The 22,656-nt window shown below is 47.1% G+C and overlaps 1 protein-coding gene across 2 annotated transcripts; it reads left to right on the forward strand.

Moving 5' to 3' along the window:
- The first annotated feature begins 146 nt into the window (after window positions 1–146).
- On the forward strand, window positions 147–20,723 carry LOC130609882 (alpha-2-macroglobulin-like protein 1). 2 transcript variants are annotated; one of them, XM_057429317.1, is made up of 35 exons: window positions 147–323; window positions 1,354–1,516; window positions 1,886–1,938; window positions 2,806–2,823; window positions 3,305–3,464; window positions 3,899–3,983; window positions 4,812–4,926; window positions 5,048–5,162; window positions 5,552–5,661; window positions 6,121–6,288; window positions 6,613–6,843; window positions 7,244–7,307; window positions 8,123–8,268; window positions 8,873–9,022; window positions 9,478–9,594; window positions 10,149–10,296; window positions 10,741–10,855; window positions 12,094–12,319; window positions 12,439–12,565; window positions 12,841–12,962; window positions 13,449–13,503; window positions 14,192–14,275; window positions 14,655–14,831; window positions 15,002–15,083; window positions 15,457–15,613; window positions 15,811–15,885; window positions 16,671–16,833; window positions 17,261–17,478; window positions 17,661–17,876; window positions 18,369–18,493; window positions 18,882–18,972; window positions 19,400–19,468; window positions 19,681–19,783; window positions 19,869–19,910; window positions 20,479–20,723. In XM_057429317.1, the coding sequence occupies exons 1-34, from the start codon at window positions 273–275 to the stop codon at window positions 19,907–19,909; spliced, it is 4,140 nt and encodes a 1,379-aa protein (XP_057285300.1). In that variant the 5' UTR covers window positions 147–272; the 3' UTR covers window position 19,910; window positions 20,479–20,723. The 2 variants fall into 2 exon arrangements, with proteins under 2 accessions (XP_057285300.1, XP_057285290.1); XM_057429307.1 differs by lacking the exons at window positions 147–323; window positions 1,354–1,516; window positions 1,886–1,938; ... (1 more) ...; window positions 3,305–3,464; window positions 3,899–3,983 and having other exon boundaries at window positions 4,815–4,926; window positions 20,446–20,723.
- The last annotated feature ends 1,933 nt before the right edge of the window (window positions 20,724–22,656 follow it).

Genomic DNA, 22,656 nt, shown 5'->3' on the forward strand with positions numbered 1-22,656 from the left:
GTTCACTGTTCTTTTCAATATTGACTGAAGCCATGGCACATTGCTGAGTTCTGCAGTAGTGGAACACTGCAGAGAAACTCTTCATGTTTCTGAGCCTTCAACCTGGTGCCACCTTTGATGCCTTCTTTCCCTGCCCCAGACATTACCTGGTGGTGATCCCTGCAGATCTCCGCTACCCATCCACCCAAGTTGCCTGCCTCCATATCACCTGTTATGAAGAAAAGATTCAAGTGAATCTGGTCCTGGAGCGCTCTGCAGGACATGAGCTCTTAATGCAAGAAACCATCCAGAAGAAGAAGGCTTTTATGTGCACTAAGTTCTGGGTGAGCAAATCCCATCACTGATTTTCCCTTCTGGAGCGGTAAATCCCTCATGTTACTGCCTGACAAGGGATGACATGGACAGGGTCTACTTTGCCTTGGAGTGAGTCTGCTAGGAGGGAGAGTGGATGGTGCCTAGGGATGCAAAGCCAAACAGTATCTGCTGGTCAGGACTGAATTTCCCTTCTGAATCAATTGTTAAATTGCAGTTACATGTGTTAGAATCTACCGCACTTCTGGATATATGAAGAGAACTGACCTGTTCCCTTCTCTTCCGTCCCAGACTAGATGAAGGAGCTTTAGCTCATCTCTGAAGGACCTGTGCAGCTCCACAGCTAAAGCCTGGGGAAATGCATGACATCCTGCAGTTTCTGTAGGACCTGGAGTCAGGCAGCAGCTCAGCTCTTAGGAGCTCCTGAAGAGCAGTTGGATGGAAATTGATGTGCTTGTTATTTTCAAGCAGCAGCTTAGAGCTTATTCATTGTTGGTGAGAATTTAGCAAAGATTTAGGATAAGGCAGATATGCCTAAACAGCATGTCTTCTGTTATACAGTACATTCTGTGCTGAGGCTGCTGGGGTCTTTGGCTGCTGGAGACAGGATCACTTTCTGGTTATCTTTTCTAACCTGGCTTTCTTACTTGCTAGTACATGCTAGTTCTGAAGGCCCAGCATCTGAGGCTCTGCTACGGCTTTATTGCTCTCCTTTGATTCTCTGCTACCATCTCCCACCTTTCTGGCTTCTGCCCATCCTCCTGACTGGGTTTGAAGACTCAGAGGTGTAAGGCACCTGCTGGTCACAGAAGGCAAAATTCCTTAACCAGTGGCAAAAAAGAGTCAGGTTCCATGGCATGCTGGGCCTCCTGCTGTCTTGTAGGTCTAAGTGAGATCTAGATGTGATTTGGATCCAGATACTGGTGGGAATGTCCTGGGACAGGTGGAGAGGATCTGGTTGGTTTATTCCACTTTACTCTGAGTTTCTGCTCAGGGCTCCCAGATTACCTGGGAGCTGTGTGCTCTCCTCTCTCTGTATAGGTTACACCTCCAGCTGATGGCACAGAGGAGATTGCCACTGTCAAACTGATCATCACGGGCAAAGGGGTCAATATTGAGGAGAAGGAAAAGGTTCTGATCTCTAAGGCTGGAAGTGGCACCTTCATCCAAACAGACAAGCCCATCTATCAACCAGGGCAGACAGGTGAGAGCTGCAAAAGGGAGCAGCTGTGGGCCCTAGGCTTTTTACTGGTAACACTATATGGGAAGCCTGTGATTGCCTGAAATTCATGGACAGCCCTAGCAGAAGGCTTTGAGACAGTTGAAGACATTGCTCAACAGTCTCTCATTGAGCGATGTTTTCAGTGGCTATAACGTCCAGCTTGTGGTGACTGTGAAGTTGCAGGAGGCAGTAAGTAATTTCCCTGGTATCTTACATGTGGGTATATCCATGTCAGATGTTACCACAAACATGTATAGCACGGAGACAGGACCTGGGGAAACAGACAGAGCAGGGGTCTGCATGGGAGGATTGAAGTTTGATAAATATATTCCTCGATTTCTTTGCCTTCAGTGAGATTCCGCATAGTGACTCTGGATGAGGAATTCATGGTGCTCAATGATTCGGTAAGCCAGCCCTGGGCTGCTGTGGGAAAGGCTGCCTTTTTCCATGTGTGGATCCTACTTCCTTTCTACCCTGCTCATCTGCCATATTTCCAGCTCTTCTACATTTGTCCCTGGTCTAGGCTTGATGAGTGTCCAGAGGAGAATAGTAACTCAAGTAAAAGCTGGTAACTCAGAAAGATGACAGAGCTATACATGTCTCTTGCTCATCTTACGCACAAGCATAAGATATAACGATTCCTGATGTGAGGGGGTCATGGGGAGGGAATGATTTTCAAGTCAAGTTTTGCTGGACATGTGGTGGGGAAGTGGCTCCTAGGAATTGGAACATGGAAAATTAGATTAGAAATTAGGAAACACGTTTTCATTGTGACAATGATCAGATTTTGAAAAAGGTGTCCAGAAAAAGCATTTTCATCTGTGGAGGTGTTCAGAACTCAGCTGCAGGAGGCTATGAGCAGTCTGCTCGAAGAAGACATGCTTCCGCAGGCTGTTGGACTAGCTGACCTGCAGAGGTTCCTTCCAAACTAAGTGATCGTATGCCTCTGTAACCCCTGCAGACTGCAGCTGAGCCAAAGTAGGTGTGGGCAGTGAATTTTCCCCATGGAAGTTTCTGCCAAGAAGTCATTAGCAAGTGCTGGGTGACCTCCAGATTGGCTTTTCCCTTTCTCCAGACCTTACTGTAATGGATTCACCTGATATTTCTCCTTTCTGGTGATGGTTATTTTACTTTATATTGTTGTCAGTGCTCTAAATTTCCAAGTCACTAGTTGCACGTCCTTCAGAGAGGGATTTGCACCCAGAGTACCTTGTGTGTGTTGCTGGCATGTGTTTCTGTTTTCTAATGGTTTTTGCCTTTCCCCCCTCCAGATTTCGCTGTTTCTCCAGGTGAGTGATGCTGAAATCTGATGTTACAGTAATGTTGATGGCAGCCATTTTACTGAGCTATTCATGTTCAGTTCCTGGTAGATTTTTCAGGCCTCTGAGTAGAATAGTAGAACTTCAAGATTTCTTAAACTGATGCTCTCCTTACTCTTATGCACTTACTTGAAGTTATGCTCCACTTACTTCAGTAGAAATCTGAGTTGTTCTTGCACGAGTGTAGAAAGATCAACTTAGACCTTTATGGAAAAAGTTGGAACTGTGAAGAATCTTTCCTTGGGATCAGGATTTAGATAAGTGTAGGGAAACTCAGATGCTGGGAGCATTATATTGTCTTCAAAATGTTTTGACTAGCCTATACCAAACCTCATTCCTTACCTATAGAAACTGGTAGTGTGCAGCACTGAAATCCTGCAGCTCAATTTCTATGGGGTGTGGATCAGTGAGGTGGAACAGTTAATTGTTTCTTCCTTTCTTGTGGGTGTAGGACCCTAAGGACAACCGGATAGAGCAATGGCTGGATGTGGTCCCCCAAGATGGCATTGCAGATCTGTCTTTCCAGCTAAGTGATGAGCCTTTGCTGGGGACGTATGTCATCAATGTCACCAGTGCAAAAGCTTACGGCAGCTTCTCCGTCCAAGAACATGGTATGGACATTTGGGGGATATGTCTGAACTGCAGAGAGGACCCTGTACTCTTGATCCAGGAAGCTGGGTGCTTATTCCGTGATAACCATCCTGAGAGCAAATGAGAAAAGTAATGGTATCTGTCATGGAAAAGAGTCTAAGCAGAGGCTCAGGAGAGGGATCACTCTGGGACCTTGGGTCAGTGATTGAGAGGAGTGTTGTGTATGGCCACAGGCCTTTGACACAGCTGATTCTGGATCTGTATGTCAGACAAATGGAGGTCACACAAAGGTACACACAAATCTGTTAAAGAAACGGGATATCTTCCTTTCCCCTTCTTGTGACTTTTCCTCCATTTCCTGGCTCTTATTCCACCATGGTCTTACCTTTGTGTTGATTCTCTGCAAAGGCTGTGCCTGGCCAGTGTTTCCGACAGTTCTGTTTTTTCTTTCCAGTGCTACCAAAATTTGAAGTGATCTTTGAGGCACCAAATCAGATTTATGCACTAGATAAAACCTTCCCACTCCGGGTATGTGGCAGGTGAGGACTCTGCTTGGAGGGATGCCCCTGTGTTATTTTCTGGCCTGATGGGCACAAAATGGTTAAGTCACCATGGGGAGCTGTGGGTAAATTTACTACACTGCAGTTGCAGGAGGCCAGAATTTTCCATGGCAGCTCTTTGCACTCTGGTGCACACAAAACATTCGTATAACTTCTAGTACTCTGACATCCCTTATCTAAAGGCACTCCACAAGTCTCTATACCAAAAACATGGTGGAGCAACCTACCCTTTGTCAAGCAGCCATCTGTGGGACAGAATGTGTCAGATGTTTGGTGTTCATCTCCCTGCAGAAGAAAATGGAAATGGAGGAAGCTTTTCCAGATTATGCTTTAACAGAAACTAGAGAGAGGCATAAAGGAATTGCCCCAGGTACAGTCCAAGGACAGCACTAGGTGCCTCATGTAAAGGCGCTTTCTTAATGAAAGATGTTTTATTAGTCACCTGTGTTTCTGCTCATAAGATGATGCATGTTTTCAGCATATCCTGGGGTGATGCTGATGTAAAGTGCAGAGCTCTGTGCTGAGTTAGCAACTAAAACACTCTGGTTTCCCAGAACAGGTTAGTTTGGCACCAGTTGTATCACATAGCCCTTGATCTTTCATCACTGCAGTGCCCTAGCCTGACCCTGCTTACTGGGGCAGGGCTCCTGTGCCTGCTGTATGGCTGCCACTCTTGTGCTATATTGTGAATACATCTGTGAATAAGTGGTCTCTGGGCCCCTGTGTCTCCGAGTGAGTGTTCTGCAAAGCAAGCCTTGTGTTCTCTCACTACATGTAACTGACTCTTCCTTCCTCTCCTCCAAACAGATACGCTTATGGGAAAGCTGTGCATGGGATGGTTCATGTGAACCTTTGTCAGAAGATAGCCCCATTCCTGCCCAGTGCTTCGAAACCAGATCTCTGTCAGGCATTCCACAACCAGGTGAGATGTGTAGCAGGAGCTCAGCAGCATTCAGACATGTCTGTGCTCAGGGTAAGGTGAGGCTGCTGGAGGTTTCAATCGTGATGCTACCCTGTGCCTTTTCCTCTCTCTGTACTTCTAGACAGATGAGACTGGTTGCTTCTTCACACAAGTGAGCCTGTTCTCCTTCAGTCGAGACTTCAGGTATTATCAGGACAGCATAGTTGCAGATGCCTTGCTGATAGAGGATGGCACAGGTAACTGGAAACTTCTCTGGTGGCTGGGAAGAGGCACGTGAAGATGCACTAATCTTACCAAGAATACTGAGGACTTTCAGGCTAGCAAGGGCTTTGAGCTTTCTGAGCCCATTGGGGCCGGCTGTCTGACCTTACAAATACAGAGCCAGCAGTTCCTAATGGCATAACACACTCTGAGTGCATCTGGTCTCAGGTGGTGAAGCCTGGGGACCTCTCTAAGGGCTAGAAGTAGGAGGAAGACTAAATACCCAGATCTCTGGTATGGAATGTGTGTGCAGTTGAACATGTGCATCAGTATAATCAGTGGGTCACTCTGCAGGGAAGTTGCTGAGGGTGCTTGGCTTCCTTGCACCCTCCCTTACAGTTTCTGTCTCACTGTTTTCATTCAGAGATATACGTCAATGCTTCCCACAAGTTACTTATCTCCAAGGTTGGTGGGATGGCCTTGTTTGATGATGTGAATTCTTACTACCACGCTGGAGAGATATACAGGGGCAAGGTAATTCCTAGTTACAGTCTTTTGGAGGTGAGAGCATGAGCAATGCCTTCACACGGACTGTTATCTAGTGTCTTTTCTGACCTCACCTGCAGCTGGGAGCTTGGGAGGACATAAATGGTGTGCAGAGATAAAACTCTTGAATTGCCAGCAGTGAGAATAGCACCCAAGACTATCATTTGCCAAATAAGCCTGGAGGAGCAGCAGCTATGGGGATCAAAATTTGAGGTGAAAATCCAAGCACCTGGAATTTCAGCAGCTGGGAGGGCTTCTGCTGTGAAAGGGTAGAGAGCATTGGAGTGAATGAACGTGGTACTGCAAATGATAATAGGAGGTGACCAGTTTCAGTGTTTATAATATTGTTAGTGTCTGAAAGGGTGACTTTGCTGCGGTTTGAGTAGCAAGACATTCTGTCCACTGATTAGACTCTTCTGCACTTCCCTTGCTCACCATGGTGCTCAGATTAAAGTCATCAACTACCAAGGCAAGGCACTGAAGAATAAAAATGTCCTCCTCATAGTAAGCTATGGAGAGCAGCAATTTAAGCAGAAGTACATCACTGGGGACTGTGGGACAGCTTCATTTAGCCTGAATACAACTGTTTGGAACAGCACCTCAGCTGCACTGGAGGTAAGTGAGGAAGGGTCTGTTGGCAGGGGTACAAATGTATCTCAGAGCTGTTTGTTGCCCCACAGGCATTTCCCTTGTTCCTTCTTGAAGGTTTCAGTAATTCATATCTGAAGCACCTCAGTGCGTTCTGGATTTTGTCTCCCCCTGAGAGCTTATTCTGTTGATCCCACTTGCTTTCCTCATGGACTCAACATAGAGACCTGTGCTATGGTGTTGCTCAGACTTGATCTGAGCCTCTTACCAAGTTCCAGTGAGGGTGATTTGCAGCTGACTCGCTTAACTAGAGAGATTAACTGTTTGGTTATTGGTATTTTTTCTCACCAGGCAAGTGTCCTGCATCAAGATTTGGATCGAGAGCCTGGGACAATTGATTTGAGTTACCAGCGAGCCTCTTACTTCATACGTCCATTCTACAGCACCAGCAGGAGTTTCCTCTCTATTGTCCGTGTGCCAAAAACAGTGCCTTGTGATAAAATGCAGGCTATCCAGGTGGACTTCAGAATTTACCAGGAGGACCTGGAACATGGGCCCAAGCGTGTCATCTTCTCCTACTTTGTGAGTTTCTGGGGACCTGCTAGTGGGTGATGGTTCAAGGTACAAGATCAGCTTCTTCTACGGATTCAGGCCTGGTATTTGATAGATTTGGTTCAGCCCAGGACAGGCAGCTCATCTAGCCATCATGGGGCTGGATCCTGGTTTCAGTCCATGGCTGTAGTAACAGCAAGAAAGCGCCTTTCTTTCAGGCTCTGCACTGGTGCAGGGCAGGTATTTGCCTTACCTGTCCTCCCTCAAGTCTCTTGATCCCCTGAGCTCTCCCTGCTACCTGAGAGTGAGTAAAGCTCATATCCCTTCCTTTGCCCCTGTTTAATCTCTATTTTCAGGGCTACCTTAATCTTCATAGTAATCACAATAACTATGTGACTGACATTTTCTTCCCTTGCTCTATCTTCCCTAGGTCACAGGGAGAAGAAGGATAGTCCATGCAGGTCAGAAGACTGTTTGGGTTGGACTGCCAAGAAGTAAGTGCACTCCCCTGTTTCATGTCTATAAGCACCCTTGTGTTTCATGTCTGCAAGCACCCTTGTCTGTGTCAGCCCAGAAACATGACTGCTACTGCTGAACCCAGGACACCATCTTATCTGGATATGTGGCATAAGCCTCTTGACAGTTTAGAGTTGGCTCACCGCTTTTCTGTTGCATCAGAGTACTGTGCCTTTCTAGCTTTCAGGTCTCCTTTATCCTTCTGCTTGGTACCAAGTGAACAATACTCAGCATTTCCCAGCCCATAGGCTCATCCTCCTTTGCCTTAATTCTCAAAATCTCCTTTTGCTGCCCCTACAAACAGCATGAAACTATAGCCTTACCCTGTGTCAAACCTCTCCTGCTTTAATTTGCGGTTGTCTGCAAGTAATCTGAGTCGTTAGGATGCCACATTTTGACTCACTGTTGTCTGCTTCTCTAGTTCTTTTTTTTTAAAGCCTAAATTATAGGTGCTTTGGGGTATAAGTCACCACTTTATTGGTGATGGGGTGACATATGTTTGGTGATGGGAGACTTTAAAAGATATCTGAGCCTCTTTGTGGAGCTAAGCTTGAACTCCAAAACTGTTGTTTAGTTTCCTTGAGGCAATAAACAGAACCAGGAAGAGTCTTTTGCTGGTCTTGGGTAACAGATCCAGAGACGTGCTGAATATTTCAATGGTCTCCAGGAATCTCCTTCACCCTGCAAACCTTGAAGAAAGGAATTAAACAGATACATGCAAAATAGCAAAATCTGATCAGAGTCCATTTTTACTTATAAACCTACTTTCTCTTCTTCCCTCTCCTCCATCTAGTGCTGAAAGGCTTCTTCTCCATCCCTCTTACCTTCAGCTGGATCTTTGCACCGGCTCCAAGACTTGTTGTTTATGTTATCTTCCCTAATGGAAGAATCATCGCTGATTCTGCCATGTTCAGTGTCTCCATGTGTTTCAGAAATAAGGTAGGATTTGTGCTCATGGCTAAATGTGTGAGAGTGAATGTGTCTACTGCAAAGAAAGAGAAGACTGAAGGATCCATAGTTTGTGTAGCTGTGTGTGGCTGATACTACACACGCTGCTGTCACATGAATTGCAGTGCATGAGTGGTGAAGTGTACTGTAACCTATGGAGCAAGTATGTGCTGTGCACAGGTATGTGAAGAGCACTTGGGAAACTGAGACTAACCTCATAAAGAACCCAGAGGTAAGGACTAAGCTTATTTTAGATCTGGGCTTCAAAAGGAGGAGAAAGACAGCTGTGTAAGGTGCGTGATCATGGCTGGCTGGTTTTCTGGGTAGAGAGAATGCTGTGTGAGAATGTGAGAGTGCTGACACAGGAATACCCCCAGTACATTGATGGGTCCCCCTCTGCCATCCATCCTATTAGAACCTCAACATGATGACATTTTAAATACCTTCTGGGGGTCCCTGGGAGATGCCTTGGGTATCCATCCAAGGAAAGTCCTTGGAAACTCTCATCATGTAGGTGCCTTCCCTGCTCAGGAATTGGTAGCGTGGCCAGCAGCAGAAATGTCGCTCAGGTTTTGGCTGCATTCTTCCCATCCAGGTGGAGCTGGCCTTCTCAACACCAGAGACTCTTCCTGATTCAGAGGTTGGTCTCCACCTGCAGGCATCTCCTGGGTCCACATGTGCCATCTGGGCTGTGGATCGGAGTGTACTTGGGCTGAAGACAGGAAAAGAGCTCAGTCGCTCTTTGGTGAGTGAGCCTGCTCCTAATTCTTCCCTTCCCTTGTGCTGACATGAAGGAGGGAAGGAGGGAGGAAAGGAGACTGACAGGTCATTGCATCTGGGCAGTGCTTACCTCCCACTCTGGGCAGAGCTTATCTGCCCATTCTGGGCAGTGCTTTGAGCATTTGGGATCATCAGCTCTCTCAGTGTGGCACGGATAAGGGTTAGTGGGCAAGTGTTAAGAAAAGTTGACCATTACTTGGTGCACCAGTGGTAAATCAGCATCTGTTGTTCTGCCTCATGTTCAGTTCAGCAGGTTGTCTTGGCTCTGATCAGAAGAGTGACAGTGAGCCTGAGCTTTCTGGCATGTGCTCATGCACAGTAGCTAGGAGCAATTCAAACAGGCCTTGGAAGTATGACAGGAAGGGAACGCCAGATTTTATCTGTGCTGATTTTTTTCCCCCCTTTTCCTTGTTTTCTCAGATCTATAGGCTGTTCCCATCTGATTATAATGCCAGGTATCCTCGCCAAGTGTCTGAAGATGATCAGTCATGCAGGTTCCCGAATTCTGATGAGCATGATGTGTTTACAGCATTCAGGGTAAAAATGGTTGATTTGGTGGGCTGGGATAATTCATGAACTGAGGGAAATGTGCCCCCCTGACTTCACCAATATTCTAGGGATGCTGTTACGGACAGCACAGGGAGCATGTCCAGTTTAGGCCCTTGTAACTCACTTGTTATTTGAATAAGCGACTTGAAATGTTGACCGAGAAGAAATTGTATGGTTACTGCGCTTTTGTTGTGTGATTCAGGATGCCAAGGTATTGGTTACTTTAACTGGATTGCACACAGTTTGTCTGATCTCCATAGCATGAGCAATTGCGCTCTGCAGGCTAAGAAGGCATAGTAGTTAAATAAACATGTTTGAATAAGAATAAGTTTGGCTGACTCAGGCCAGATGAATTATCTCTGAAGACCTCATTTGCCCATTGCTGAGGATTTCAGTAATTCCTTCTTAAAATGAAGCAAGAGAATACTTTCCCAAGCCAGAAGACAGCCAAGACCCCTATGCACGAAGGCAAAAAAAGGCACAGGGTGGAGGGCAGAGAGGAAAGTACAAGCTTCTGGTGCATCAGTTCTGTTCTCCTACAGGAAATGGGGTTGAAGATTATATCCAACACCAATATCAGGAAACCCAGAGTGTGTCCAACCACTCCATCAACAACTATGCTGCAGGAAAAAAGAATGTTTACTTCCAGGCCCATGTTGATGTTTGGTCAGACCCATAAAGCACATAACAGTAAGCATTTGCCAACTGTTCCTTCTTACAGGGGATGCAGCGTCTTTCAGGTGAAAGCAGTCCTGCGTTTGAGCTAAGAGTCAGAACTTGCTGTAATTGCAAATGGAGGAGAAAGAGCATTCCCTGGCCCTGAACCTGTTGTGCTAGTGTGAGGCTGCCAGGGGCTCACAGCTTCTGGCTTTGAAACATTAGTGGGCTGTTTGGATCCTAGGTCTTATTGCTGAGGTGAAGGAATGGTTGCCTTTCCCATGGTGCCTACAAGTACAAGTAGGGCTCAAGAACATCTGTCATGTGAAATGGAGCAAGAGATTTTAAAATCTGGGGTAGAACCTTCTGTTCCAGTACTGTGCTTCTTGAGCTGCTTGTATTAACTTCAGCCTGAGCTGCTCTGCTCTGAACCAGGGCCTGAAGACCCTGTGGTGACTGGGTCTTGGTTATTTCCAGCAGAGTATCTGACATCTACCTATCAGCCCAATATGTTTTCACCTGTTTCTTCAGCTGAAGAGAAAGTAGACAAGCATCTTCTCAAAACCTGGATGTGGGATTCGTATTTTCTGGGGTGAGTAAGCTGAGCTGTGGGGGTCTAGTCTGGGTAGCTTAGTGTGGCTGGGAATGGCAGCAGGTTGGGTCAAAAGCTGCTGAGGAAGATTCCTAAGGACATATCATGGGGTTCATACCTATCAGGCCATTTTTCATAGGAGTCTACATCTTGCACGTTTTCTTTTACGAGATGATCATACAGAAGTATTGCCCATCCATGGGAGGTGGCTGACATAGGAAGACAGGAAAGCAGTTGTGGTGCAGCAGAACAGCTTTATTTACTATCTACGTTCTACTTGTATCTCTCTGGGCTGCATTTCCCAACCTGTTCTCACAGGATGTATCCTGGGATGCAGGGGAAGCTGATTTCCAAGGAAGTTCTTCACAGGACAGGGAATTGTGTCCTGTGAGGCTCAGTGAGAGCACAAGGTCTGCTGAGGGAGCTTTTGGAGACTTTTCATCTCCAACTTGGGGAAATCCTTGTCTGGTGACTGGAGTCTACTCAGGCCAGATGCCCCCACATCTGCCCTCTCCCATCTCCACTGTCCTTCCAGCTACATCCATCTCTTCTCTCCCTAGCAGCAGATTATCTGCTGTGTGGTTTGTCCACTAATCTGAGTCACCAAAGGTTATATTTATGTGTTGTCTTCTTGTATGTGCCTGGCAAAAGTGAATGTCTTCAGTTACTGGAGTCAAATAATGTCATTTGCTTTAGCTAGGGCTGTTTAGATGTCTGCTGTGATAGCAGCCGCAGAGCAGTCTGCGGCTCACAGAAGCTGTGATGTGGGCACAAGGCAAGTCTCTGCCCTGTCTTCATGTTGGACTTAAAGCTGTCAGTCTTTCACAGGAAGGTGAATGACTGGGTCTGTCTCTTCTGCTGAGTTCTATTGATGTTGAGCCAGTCCTGTTGCTTTTCTTGTGTGTGGTTCTCCATCCCTAGGCCAAGAAGAATAAAACCGCTGACATCTGTAAACCATTTTTAGATGTGTAAAGGGCAAGTGCTGTCCGAGAAAAGCACTGAGTGTGATCGATGGCATCTTGCAGCCACATAACCTATTGTCAAAAATGTTCTGTTGGTATAAACATCTGAGACAGTGGTTCCATTCTTCTCTGAGGACCTACAAGGGTTACAAGTTCAGTAGAGATTGGGGGTTAGACTGAGGGTAGGGGATGGGGTGCACTGGCAGAAGGGTGCAGACCAGGCCACCTGGTGCTGTGTACAGCAAGATTCAGTTAAATGCTTCTGTTGCATTTCAGTCCCAATGAGAACAAGAGTGTCACTGTCACTGTGCCTGATGCCATCACAGAATGGAAAGTGGGGATGTTCTGCACAGGACCTAATGGCTTTGGACTTGCTCCAGCCACCAGTCTGCTTGTTTTCAAGCCTTTCCTTGTGGATCTTGCACTGCCGTCTTCGGTGATCCAGGGTGAGACCTTCATCTTGAAGGCCACAGTCTTCAACTACCTGCAGCAATGCATGAAGGTAGGTGAGCCCTGATAGCCTCTGCGAGAAAAGCAGGGTATGGGTGGGTAGTAGATGGCTGAAATCTATGGCCTGTGATGTTTATCTTGGTACTACTGCCATGCCTTCTGCCCCTTCAGATTCAAGTGACCCTGAAGGAGTTTGCACACCTCCAGGTAGAGTCATGTAAAGGCTGTGTCTACAGCAGCTGCTTATGTGCTGGTGAAGCTAAGAGCTTTCAGTGGAGTGTCACAGCTGAGCAATTAGGTGAGAAGACCAGCAAGGTGGGGTGGTGGAACTGGGAAGAGATGGGACCAAAGTAGGGATGTTTTGTAAGAGCCGAGACTGAGTGAGGAGTTATTTGCCCCATTAACCAGAGTACTCATTTGCAGTCATCCTAAAGTCATCATTACTCACAAGTCTGTGCTAGGAGATACAGAACCATACAGGGCTCTGATTAATTTTTCATTGTAAACAGGTGATTTCTATTATGGTAATGGGAAGTGCTTTCTCAAAAAATAACACCTAATTATTATTTTCAGGGCTCAAGAACATCACTCTTGGCACAGAGGCTGTGGCCACCAAAGAACTCTGTGGTGAAGAGATACCATTTGTCCCAGACCAAGGACAAGAAGACACAATCACCAAACTCCTTCTAGTCCGGGTCAGACAAGCTGTTCTGTTACCTAGACCTAAAAGTGGGCTTTGTGCAATTCCCACATTTTGTGTGGGTTAATTTTGGGAGTCACCCCTTGCTATTCAAGGTGTGTGATTAGAATCTCGGGCCCTGAGCTGGGACCAAAGATGAGAGCTGATGAATGTGGGAAGTAAAGATGTATCCTCCACTCATACCATGGAAAACTTCAAATATGTGTACTGTTTTATGTCCTCCCTCCTGAGTTCTCTGCTGATTCTTACAACATCAGTTTCACAGACATTCAGAAGTTATAATGTTCTGAAAACACATGCTGGTTTTTTACCTGAAAAGAAAACTATTGACGATAATTTACATTTTTATATGATAGTGATGTTACTCCCTCTGACTCTCCAGCCTGAAACAGGATTCTGTCCATATCTCTTTCTAATCCACTTGTAATCCTGTTTCTCTCCTGTATGCTCATTATAATGCAACGTCTATGTGCTCCAACAGCCAGAGGGAGTGTTGGTAGAAAAGGCTCACAGCTCCATCCTGTGTCCTGAAAAAGGTAGAAAGATTTTTCTCTTCTTTCACCCTGCTCATCCCCTGCTTCCTGCCTAACCATTTCCTGAGTCTCTCTACTTGTTGGAATGTTTTCTCTTGTCATCATGACTAAGCTACAGAAGCATACTCTAATTGCCATCTAGAGCTTCCCCTGGATAAGGATGTGGAGAGGTCCCATCTTTCAGCATCAACATCCCTGACTGTAATGTGACAGGCTTGAGGCCTTTTTCACCTGTAGTAATAAAACGAGACTACTGAAGACGGCAAGGATGGAGGAGATGACTTAGGATTGCTGTTCCTGTCTTGAATTTTATGGTGTATTATGGGGCCATTAGCAGATTTTGAGAGCACAAGGCACATGGAGAAGACATGCCTGCAACTGAAATCTGAAGTGAGGTGGAGTAACTTCTATAGAGAAAAGCAGGTGGCTTTGACCACAGGGGGTTTCCAAGAGAGAATCCTCTCAGCCCCCCTGTAGCAGGAAGGCTGTTAGGACAGTGCAGGCATCACGAGGTGGATGAAGCTGGAGGTGAAATGGGACAGGGCTTTTGAGGTGATCTGCAACCCCTGTGATGGGAAATGGAGTGTTAGCACAGCACAGTCTTGAACGGTTTCTGAGGATTTTGAAGGCTGTTTTCATCAGAATGCATCTTTTTTTGTCTTCCTCACACACCTTACTCCATTGGTGTCAGGGAATCCAGCACAGGAGTCTGTGTCCTTGATGTTGCCTCTAGATGTGATTGAAGGTTCAGTCAGAGCCACCATCTTGGTTACCGGTAAGGATTTCTGCTAAAATCCCAAATCTCCGAGTTTAGCTGTAGGAAAGCCCAAACCCAGAAAACCCCCGTACCCTTTCTAAGGTTTCCAAGGCTTCAGTGCCTTATTCTCCTCATGTGTGCAGCTGTGTTTCCTAATTCCTGATAGCCTAAAACATTCAGCAAGGGCGAGAGTGTTCTGTTTATGGGATGGCAATCTGCAGAGTCCATATGGAGGGCACAGTGTAACTGATAACCTGGGTGGACAGAGGTGCCCCCACACTGCTGTGCTGGGGCTGTTATGCTGGGTGCACTGCTGGGAATGGGCCTCAGGTATGAGGAGGTGAATCCTCAAGCTTCCTGCGCAGCAGGTGGTCAGGGTGCCTATGCTCTGTTCCAGGTGACCTCATGGGGATGGCACTGCAGAACATGGACCACCTGGTGCAGTTGCCCCATGGCTGTGGGGAGCAGAACATGGTGCTGTTTGCCCCCATTGTCTATGTGCTGCAGTACCTGGAGAAGACGAGGCAGCTGACCCTTGAGATCAAGGAGAGGGCGACAGGATTCCTGCGCAATGGCAAGTACAACAGACCCACCTTGCTCCTCTGCCTTCCCCAGTGTCCAATCCATCAGTAGTCCTGGGTGTCTACTCCCCTTCCACTCAGAGTACTCAACCACCCCATTCCCATCACAGTGATTTCATTGCAAATGCCATTCTGAGCACTCATGTCCTATCCTGCTTCCCAGGGTACCAGATACAGCTGCAGTATCAGCACCCTGATGGTTCCTACAGTGAATTTGGTACCAAGGATGAGTACGGTAATACTTGGTAAGCCCAGGTCTCTTTCCCTGTTGTCTATCATCTGCTGTCTGACAGCCTGGAGGTGGGCAGTTGTCTGCTTCCAGCGTTGAATCCATTCCATCTTGTTGAAGCCAAAGTGTTCCAGACATTTTGTGAGCTAGGAGCTCCCCAGGGGTATGCAACTCTCCTGAGGATGAACTGTCCTTGGAGCAGCAAATTAGGAATAGCAGAATAGGTGAGGAGAGACCCACCAGATTAAAGCTCCCACTTTTTTTCTTTTTCCCTCAACTTCTGCTTAGATTCTTTCTTCCCCACTCATTCTTCCCTCTCTTTCATTCACTCTATCTCTTTCTGCTTCTCTCTTCCCTCATGCCTTTTTTTGTGTTCTCTCCCCAACCAGGCTGACCGCATTTGTGGTTAAATGCTTTGTCCAAGCCAAGCCATACATTTTCCTGGACAACAGGACCATCCAAGCTGCTCTTACCTGGCTGGAGTTTCACCAGCTTCCCAATGGTTGCTTCAGAAATGTGGGCCAGCTTTTCCACACAGCCATGAAGGTAGGAGCCACAGCACCTCGAAGGACAACTCAAAACAGTTCTTGCCAAGTGTACTGATAATTGTTTAGTTCACTTTCCTGTGTTGTTCTGCTTTCTTGTGTGGGAGCAAGCCAGGGATAGGTGGGACCTTTGCTGAAAAGCTTCAGGTCTTTGGGTATTAACTTTTCCAGCTTTTTGGATGTTTATGCTTTTTGTAGGGAGGTGTGGATGGGGAAGTCTCCTTGGCTGCCTACATCACGGCTGCATACTTGGAGGCAGGAGAGACACTGGAGGTAAATATTGGGATTCTTTGCTATGCTTTTGCCTTAAGGTTTGAATCCTGAAGAGCTTAGTGGTGTCGCTGAGGCAGGCCTTCTTGGAGAGGCTTGTGAACAAAGTGATAATAGAAAAGTAGGACTTATTGAAATGATGGAAGTTTAGCTTATAGTGCTTCTGCTGGGCTTTATCAAGAGACAGCAACCAAAAAGAAGCAGTTGGACCCTGGGGCCTTTTGGGACGGCAACCACTGCAAGCCTTTGGCTCCTGTTTGGAATAACATAGCTAAATGCTGGAATACAATGCTACTGAAACCAGTGGATTTGCTGCTTCTTATCAAGAGCAGTGCTGGTGTTCTGGGGGAAACTGGAAATCCCAGTGATGCTGTAAGGCCCTGTGGAGGTGAACTGAACACAGTAACCTTGGTCAGAGTGTTATGTGTAAGCATTTGCAATGGTGAGCTTTTGCTGTTGTGTTTGGACTTGGAAAGTAAGATGTGGTGGTGTTATTCCAGCAGAAATGGCTTTCATTTCATTGAGAGAGCACTGCTGAAGCCCATCACCAGCTCAGGGAGGGGGTCTATCAAGCGTGTCGCACCAGGGACTGGAGAACGGTCCTTACTGGTGCTGCGCTGATACAAAGAGAAGAAGGCAGGCTCAAGCACAGGGATGGATACCTGGGTGAATGATTGGGGTACTTTCTGTGTCTGCATATGCTAATGCATCCTCCTGCTTGTGTCTCAGTGTTTGCCTGCCTCACATATGTTTGATGTGACCAACGCCCGTGTAACTCTTTCCTGTAGAGTACAGTGGTGCGCAAGGCTCTTGGCTGCATTACTCCTTTCCTACCCAAAGCTGCCAGCACTTACACTCAGGCCCTGCTGGCCTACACCTTTGCCCTGGCTAAGGACTCTCAACGCACGCAAGAGCTACTTGATACGCTTGATCGAAAGGCAATCAGAGCAGGTATGGGAACCTCAGTGTCAGGTGGACATCAGAGAAAGGACAAGTGACCTTTCTGAGCCCTTGGTTACATGCAACCTGGAAGGACCATAGCCTTGGCCTCTAGGCGCTTCAGGACTAGCGAGTGGGTAGCTAGCTAGTATCAAGTAGCTAGTGGACTGGCAAACGGGGCAATGGAGAGCTCAGATGTGTGGGAGGTAAAGTGTATGCAGATTATCGGCATATTAGTTTTTGCATATCACCTTGGTATGTAATATGGAGTATTGGATATTGCAAAATGCATGGGATTGCAAATTGACCCAGTGACATGATGACCCAGCCAAGAGGGATTTACTTGATTGTCTTTGCAGACACAAGCCACTGTGCCTCAGAAGCCTCAGGATTTCTTTCCTGACATCCCTCAATGTCATCTGTTGCTTTTCTTTCCCAGGCGGGCAGATTCACTGGAGTCAGACCTTGTCCAAGCCCGGACCCAGCACCAGCCCTTGGTCACAGCCACTGTCCGTGGATGTGGAGTTGACAGCCTATGTCCTCCTGGCCCTGCTCTCCAAGCCAAATGTCACAGGGTCAGATCTCACCACAGCCTCTGGCATAGTGGCCTGGCTCACCAGGCAGCAGAATGCCTATGGAGGGTTTGCCTCAACACAGGTAATTTGTGGCCTGGGAAGGGGATGTTGCTTGAGAAAGAACTTCTGTACAGTGTATGCACAATATTTGCAAGTGCAAATGCTTTGAGGAGAGGAGCTCTTGTATATGGAGGTCCTCAGGACAGTGAGATCAAGTTTCTTTGGGTCTCAGAGCTGCAAATGTAATTGTTCCTTCATTTTCAGGACACAATAGTTGCCCTGCAGGCCTTGGCTAAGTATGCAGCGCTGACGTACAGCACGAAAGGGGTTGCAGAAGTGAGGGTGAGGTCCCAGAGAGGCTTTGGGAGGAAGTTCCAGGTCTCCTACGAGAACCGGCTGTTGGTGCAGGAGGCAGCACTGACAGAAGTCCCGGGCAAGTTCTCAGTGCAGGCCCAAGGCAGCTGTTGTGTCTTTACCCAGGTAGGTTCCCACAGACCCTGCTGGGACAAACCTCTGCTCATCACCTTATCAAAACCAAAGCTCTCCGTTGCAGCTCTATGCAAGGAAACGTGCATTAACTGTGCTTTAATCCCAGCCTGTTGTCAGTGCAACAAACGTGTCTGCTGGAGGACTGTGTCCAAATGTGAGGACAGTGATGCTTCCATGGCTCTCAAGTATTGGAGGGTGGAAATGCTCTGTTAGTGGTCCTGCTAATGTGTGCCTGACCTGCACAGTCTCAAGGGGAAGTGTGAGGAGAAAGGAGCCCCTAGATGGATGGGTCATGGAAAGTTTCCAATCTGAGTGGCCTTTATTTTGGGTACTGGGATGAGTGTGTTCACTGAATGGTTTATCCAGTCACTGCCTGGGGCCCCTATCTTGAGGATTAAAGTAGTCAGTAAAAAAAAAAAGTATGATAGATGATATTGAACTAACTATCCATGTCTTATTCTGTCTTTTTGTGTCTCCCTGCAGATGGTGCTGAGGTACAACACGCTGTCCCCACAGGTCTCCACATCCTTTGCCTTGCGAGTGAAAACTGAACCAAACAATTGCACTGAGGATGATATACACTCTGTTACTGTCTATGTCAATGTCAGGTGACTTCTAAAGACGTCGCTTCAATTGGGAAGAAAAGCCATGCATGGCTGGAGAGCTGAGGGGTGCTTCTTGACTGCAGTGGGGCACCAGGCAGTTTCAGCGGAAGGTCCAGGTGGAACATAGGGAAGGAAAAATACAAGTGTCTCTGGGAATAGGGAACTGTTTCTGAGGGCTTTGGCTCTTCCTAGGGAGAAGAGTGCAAGTTGTCACCTCAAATAGGGGATGCTCAGAGCAGTGCAGACATCATCTGCCTGCTGTGAGAGGGAGAAGTGACTGCCTTGGCCCTGGTCCTGGCTGGGCTCCTGGCTCAGGGTCCTGCATGCATGGTATGGTGGTGAAGGGAAGGGGAAGCTGGGAGTGACTCTCTTTTTTGATCTTCTCCCCCAGGTACACTGGGAAGAGATCCATTTCCAACATGGTGATTGTAGAGGTGTCCCTACTGTCTGGATTCATCCTGGCTCCAGGATCTGGGATGTCTGTAAGAAGCCTGGAATCAGGATGGTGGTGGGGTGTCAACAGGACCATATGCCCAGGGAGAGGGGGAGGTTGCATAGGAAGGTGTAGCCTGTCTCTCTCTTGAGCAATCTTGTCATCCCTTGCCCTCTGCCTCACAACAAACATGAACATAGTGTCAGCTCTCTGTGCTTTGAGGATAGTGATCCTTCTGGCCAAATTTGCTCAGCATATCCTTGACAGCTAAGTAGCCTAGGTTCCCTTCCTTGGGTTTTGTGGGAGCTGATTGGCCCTGCAGGGAGATCAGCCTGAAGGGGCAAGAGTCCAAACTAAATTTGGAAGTGAGTGAATGAGAATCTGCCCACTCAAGCTTACCTAAACCTTGTTGTGATGTCTCACACTTGCTTTTCAAAAGACTCAACTAAATTGCTTCCTCTGCTCTCCTGTCCTAGCTGCAGCACTGGCACTCTGTAAGAAGAACTGAGCAAACACAAGGAGGTGTTGCCATCTACTTGGACAAGGTATGTGTCTACTACTATAGAAGCTGCAGGAGTGGGGGGCAGTTGTGGAGTTGTGTGGGGAATCCAGGGCTGGACTAGCAGAGCAGGACTTTCAAGAGTCATTTTGACTCTACAGAGTAGGATCAAACTGATGCCTATCAGCAGGATCAAATTTGGGTGAGGAATAAAAAGAACAGCTTATAAGTGAACTTTCCTTTGCTCTTCTTCTCCAGCTGAGCCACAAGTCTGAGACCTATGTTCTGCATCTGGAGCGGGAGATTGGAGTGATCAACTTGAAGCCAGGCTATGTCAGGGTCTATGACTACTACCATCCAGGTCAGTGTGGAATGATGCGCTTCCAGGACTGTCTGGGTGTTTGCACTTGGCTGTGTAAGGATAACTTAGATCTGTCTTGTTACAGAGGATCAGGCCCTGGCTGATTATAATATCTCCTGCATCTGAGGTAGGTGTGAGTCCCTTCCTCAGCTCCCACACAGAGCTAGCAGTCTTGTGATGTTTCTTCTGCAACCCAGCCACCTCTCTCTGTCCCGCAGGGGCCCTGCGTGTCTCTGATTCAGCATGTTCCCTTCATCTAGGACTATATCTAGGGCTTCCAGGGACTTTAGTCTCTGCCCTTGTTTTTGTGGACTTTGTAATGTATTTTTTGCTGGGGTTGCCCTGTGGGCAGGACATGATGTGATTAACATGTGTCCATGCTGTGAAGGATCAGTAGTGTGCGTTTTCTGGGACTCTCATAGATGGTTTGCACCGTTCCAGAACAACTTTCAGGCAGGATTCATGGTACCAGTTTCAGCTTACTCTGTCTGGGTATGCAGAGTCCCTCTTTCTGGGTAGGTAAAACAAGGACACTAGATCAAACCAGAGAAACCTTTTCCCTTAGAGTCCTTAGAGACTGCCTGGGCTTCCTAGCTATTAGCATCCCAGAGTTAATGATTTGGGTTGTATTATTTGCTCTCTTCTGCTTTCATTTCTCCAAGGGCTTGTTCTGCTCCCTTACTGTCCACTTTCAGCCCACAGAGATCCTACTAGTGCAAGATGCGAGATGGGAAGTCACATTTCAGTGGGCTTGGGATATTGGTGCTGGGACAGATCTCAAACTGGATTTCAGGACTAACTTCAGCCAAGCCATGCTGCTCATCCTGACAGCCATTTTCTGGAGAATTCTTTGGGGTGTCTGATTAATTCTGATTGCTTTAATTGAGGGATTTTCTTGCTTGTAAAGATATAAAATAAAATATAAAGCACAAATCTGGCTGCTGTGTATCTGGATTCTTGTGACAGAGGATTACCTTGCAGGAGAGGGCAGAAGTGAACTCTTAGAGAGTGCATCTGAACCACGTACCTGGCATTTATTTCTTCCAGCGCTGGGTTTCCCTCCAGAGCATTGTTGTAGCCATCAGTATGGGATAAGGACTCCTAGCCTTGCATGGAGACTGATCCCACTGAGAATCCTCTATTGCACACAAATGCGTCTGAGCAATAAGGTCTTGACTGATTCTGCACTTTACATGGATGTAAAGTAAATCTACCCTGCTGTATATCTCACAGATTAGCTTCTGGCCTAGAAGAGGAAGGGGAGTAATTTTAATTTTTGCTCCTCCTGTGAAGCTGGATATTGCACAGGACAATTCAAGCATCAGTTGTTAGGCAAGTGCCCGGGAGTTGAACCCTCCCCCTCAGCGAGCTATTGTAGAGTGAATGGGGTCTTTGTTACATGGCAAAGAGATGCAAAAACAGTTCAACAACAAAGCATATGTGAAAGTGCAGCATTTATCATTCCTTCAAACTCCATGATTTAAGGAACTCCAGCTCATGATCTGGGATCTTCAAACTTGGCAGCACTTGGCGGAGCAGTAGTTCTCCACAGACCCTCGGTAGGGGTGCTGTGAGAGTGCAATGGCTAAACACAAAGTCAGGCTTAGGAATGAGAGGTCTAGGAGGGAGGCATGGGGTGCAGGGGGTCTGTATTTGTCCACAGCCTTGAAAGTTCTCGAGACCAGACCCTGCAGCAAGGCTCGGATTTGTGGTGGGTTTAAGGGAGGGATTTGGAAAGTGTGCTTTAATTTCAGTTTTGGAGTTCCAGGGTAGTCCCCTGTGAGGCACAGACACAAGCACTGCAAGTTCTTCTGGTTAAGAGTGACCACCCCCCATAATCCGTAATCTCTGCCAGCTAGGCAGGCTGCTCAAAAGCCTGCTCTATGTTTCATGTGCAGGTAGCAGGACCAGGATGAATGCACGAATTCAGCACAGCTGTTACGTGTTACCTGTGCCTTCTGCAGTGACAGAAGTGTCTGTGCTGAGGTTGGCTTCATCCCAGGAGTCACTTTCTCCCTCCTTCTGCACCTTTGTTTTCCTTCTCTTTATTCAGTTTCCTCAGCAGTGGTCCATGAGCCAATGCAGAGCCCAACTCTGCAGAGCAGGGTTTGTGCCATTTTTGTGTAAAAAGCCCTTTGCAGATATTGCAGCTTTTTTTGCTCTTGTCTCCTCCCTCCTTGCCTTTACCTCTGGCAAAGTCTGCCCTCGCTGATATCAAAAAGCAGAACTGGAGCTGGTCAGGCCTGCACCTGGTATTGGTACTTATTGGACCATTGGCTAGAGCTTGGGCTCTTGCAGAGAGGGAGGAACCCCACCTATCGTAGCCAATGCCACGGTGTTTCTATCTTAGCAAAGCACAGACAATAGGTATGATAGAAGTCCCTGGAACAGAGGTTTATTGAGAAAACAACTGCTGCAGTGGTCACACACACACATGTACTCTGCCTGCTCCTACTGACCCCATGCCCATTGAGGAGGAGCTTGTTCACACACAAACCCTGCCCCAATTATATGTGTATGTGTAAAAACTGCACATATTTGTTCTATATTGTGACATGTTTGATCTATAGCGATTGCAGTTTCTATGCCTGCTTTCTTAACATTTTGAAGGACCTAGAAGAGATGTTCTTTCTTGGATTTAAACTGCAGAACCCGTGCTGTCTGACTGCTAGAGAGCGTTTGGAGGGAGGGGGCTGTCTTCCAGGAGAATTTAAAGACTGGGGGGAAAACACTTTTGTACAAAACATTGTTTTTCTCTGGCCTAAACTTGTCCCTCTCTGCTTAGAGTGGGAGGTGTCAAACATCACACTCATTTGTTTACCCTTCTCAAAATTGAGAGGCTGGGGTCATTCACCCTGCAGTCCTGGTGGTGT

The sequence above is a fragment of the Pezoporus wallicus genome, unplaced genomic scaffold, assembly GCF_028554395.1.
Source record: "Pezoporus wallicus isolate ANWC-B61680 ecotype Strahan unplaced genomic scaffold, APGP_CSIRO_Pwel_v1 scaffold_3294, whole genome shotgun sequence".
Classification (NCBI taxonomy): Eukaryota; Metazoa; Chordata; class Aves; order Psittaciformes; family Psittacidae; genus Pezoporus; species Pezoporus wallicus.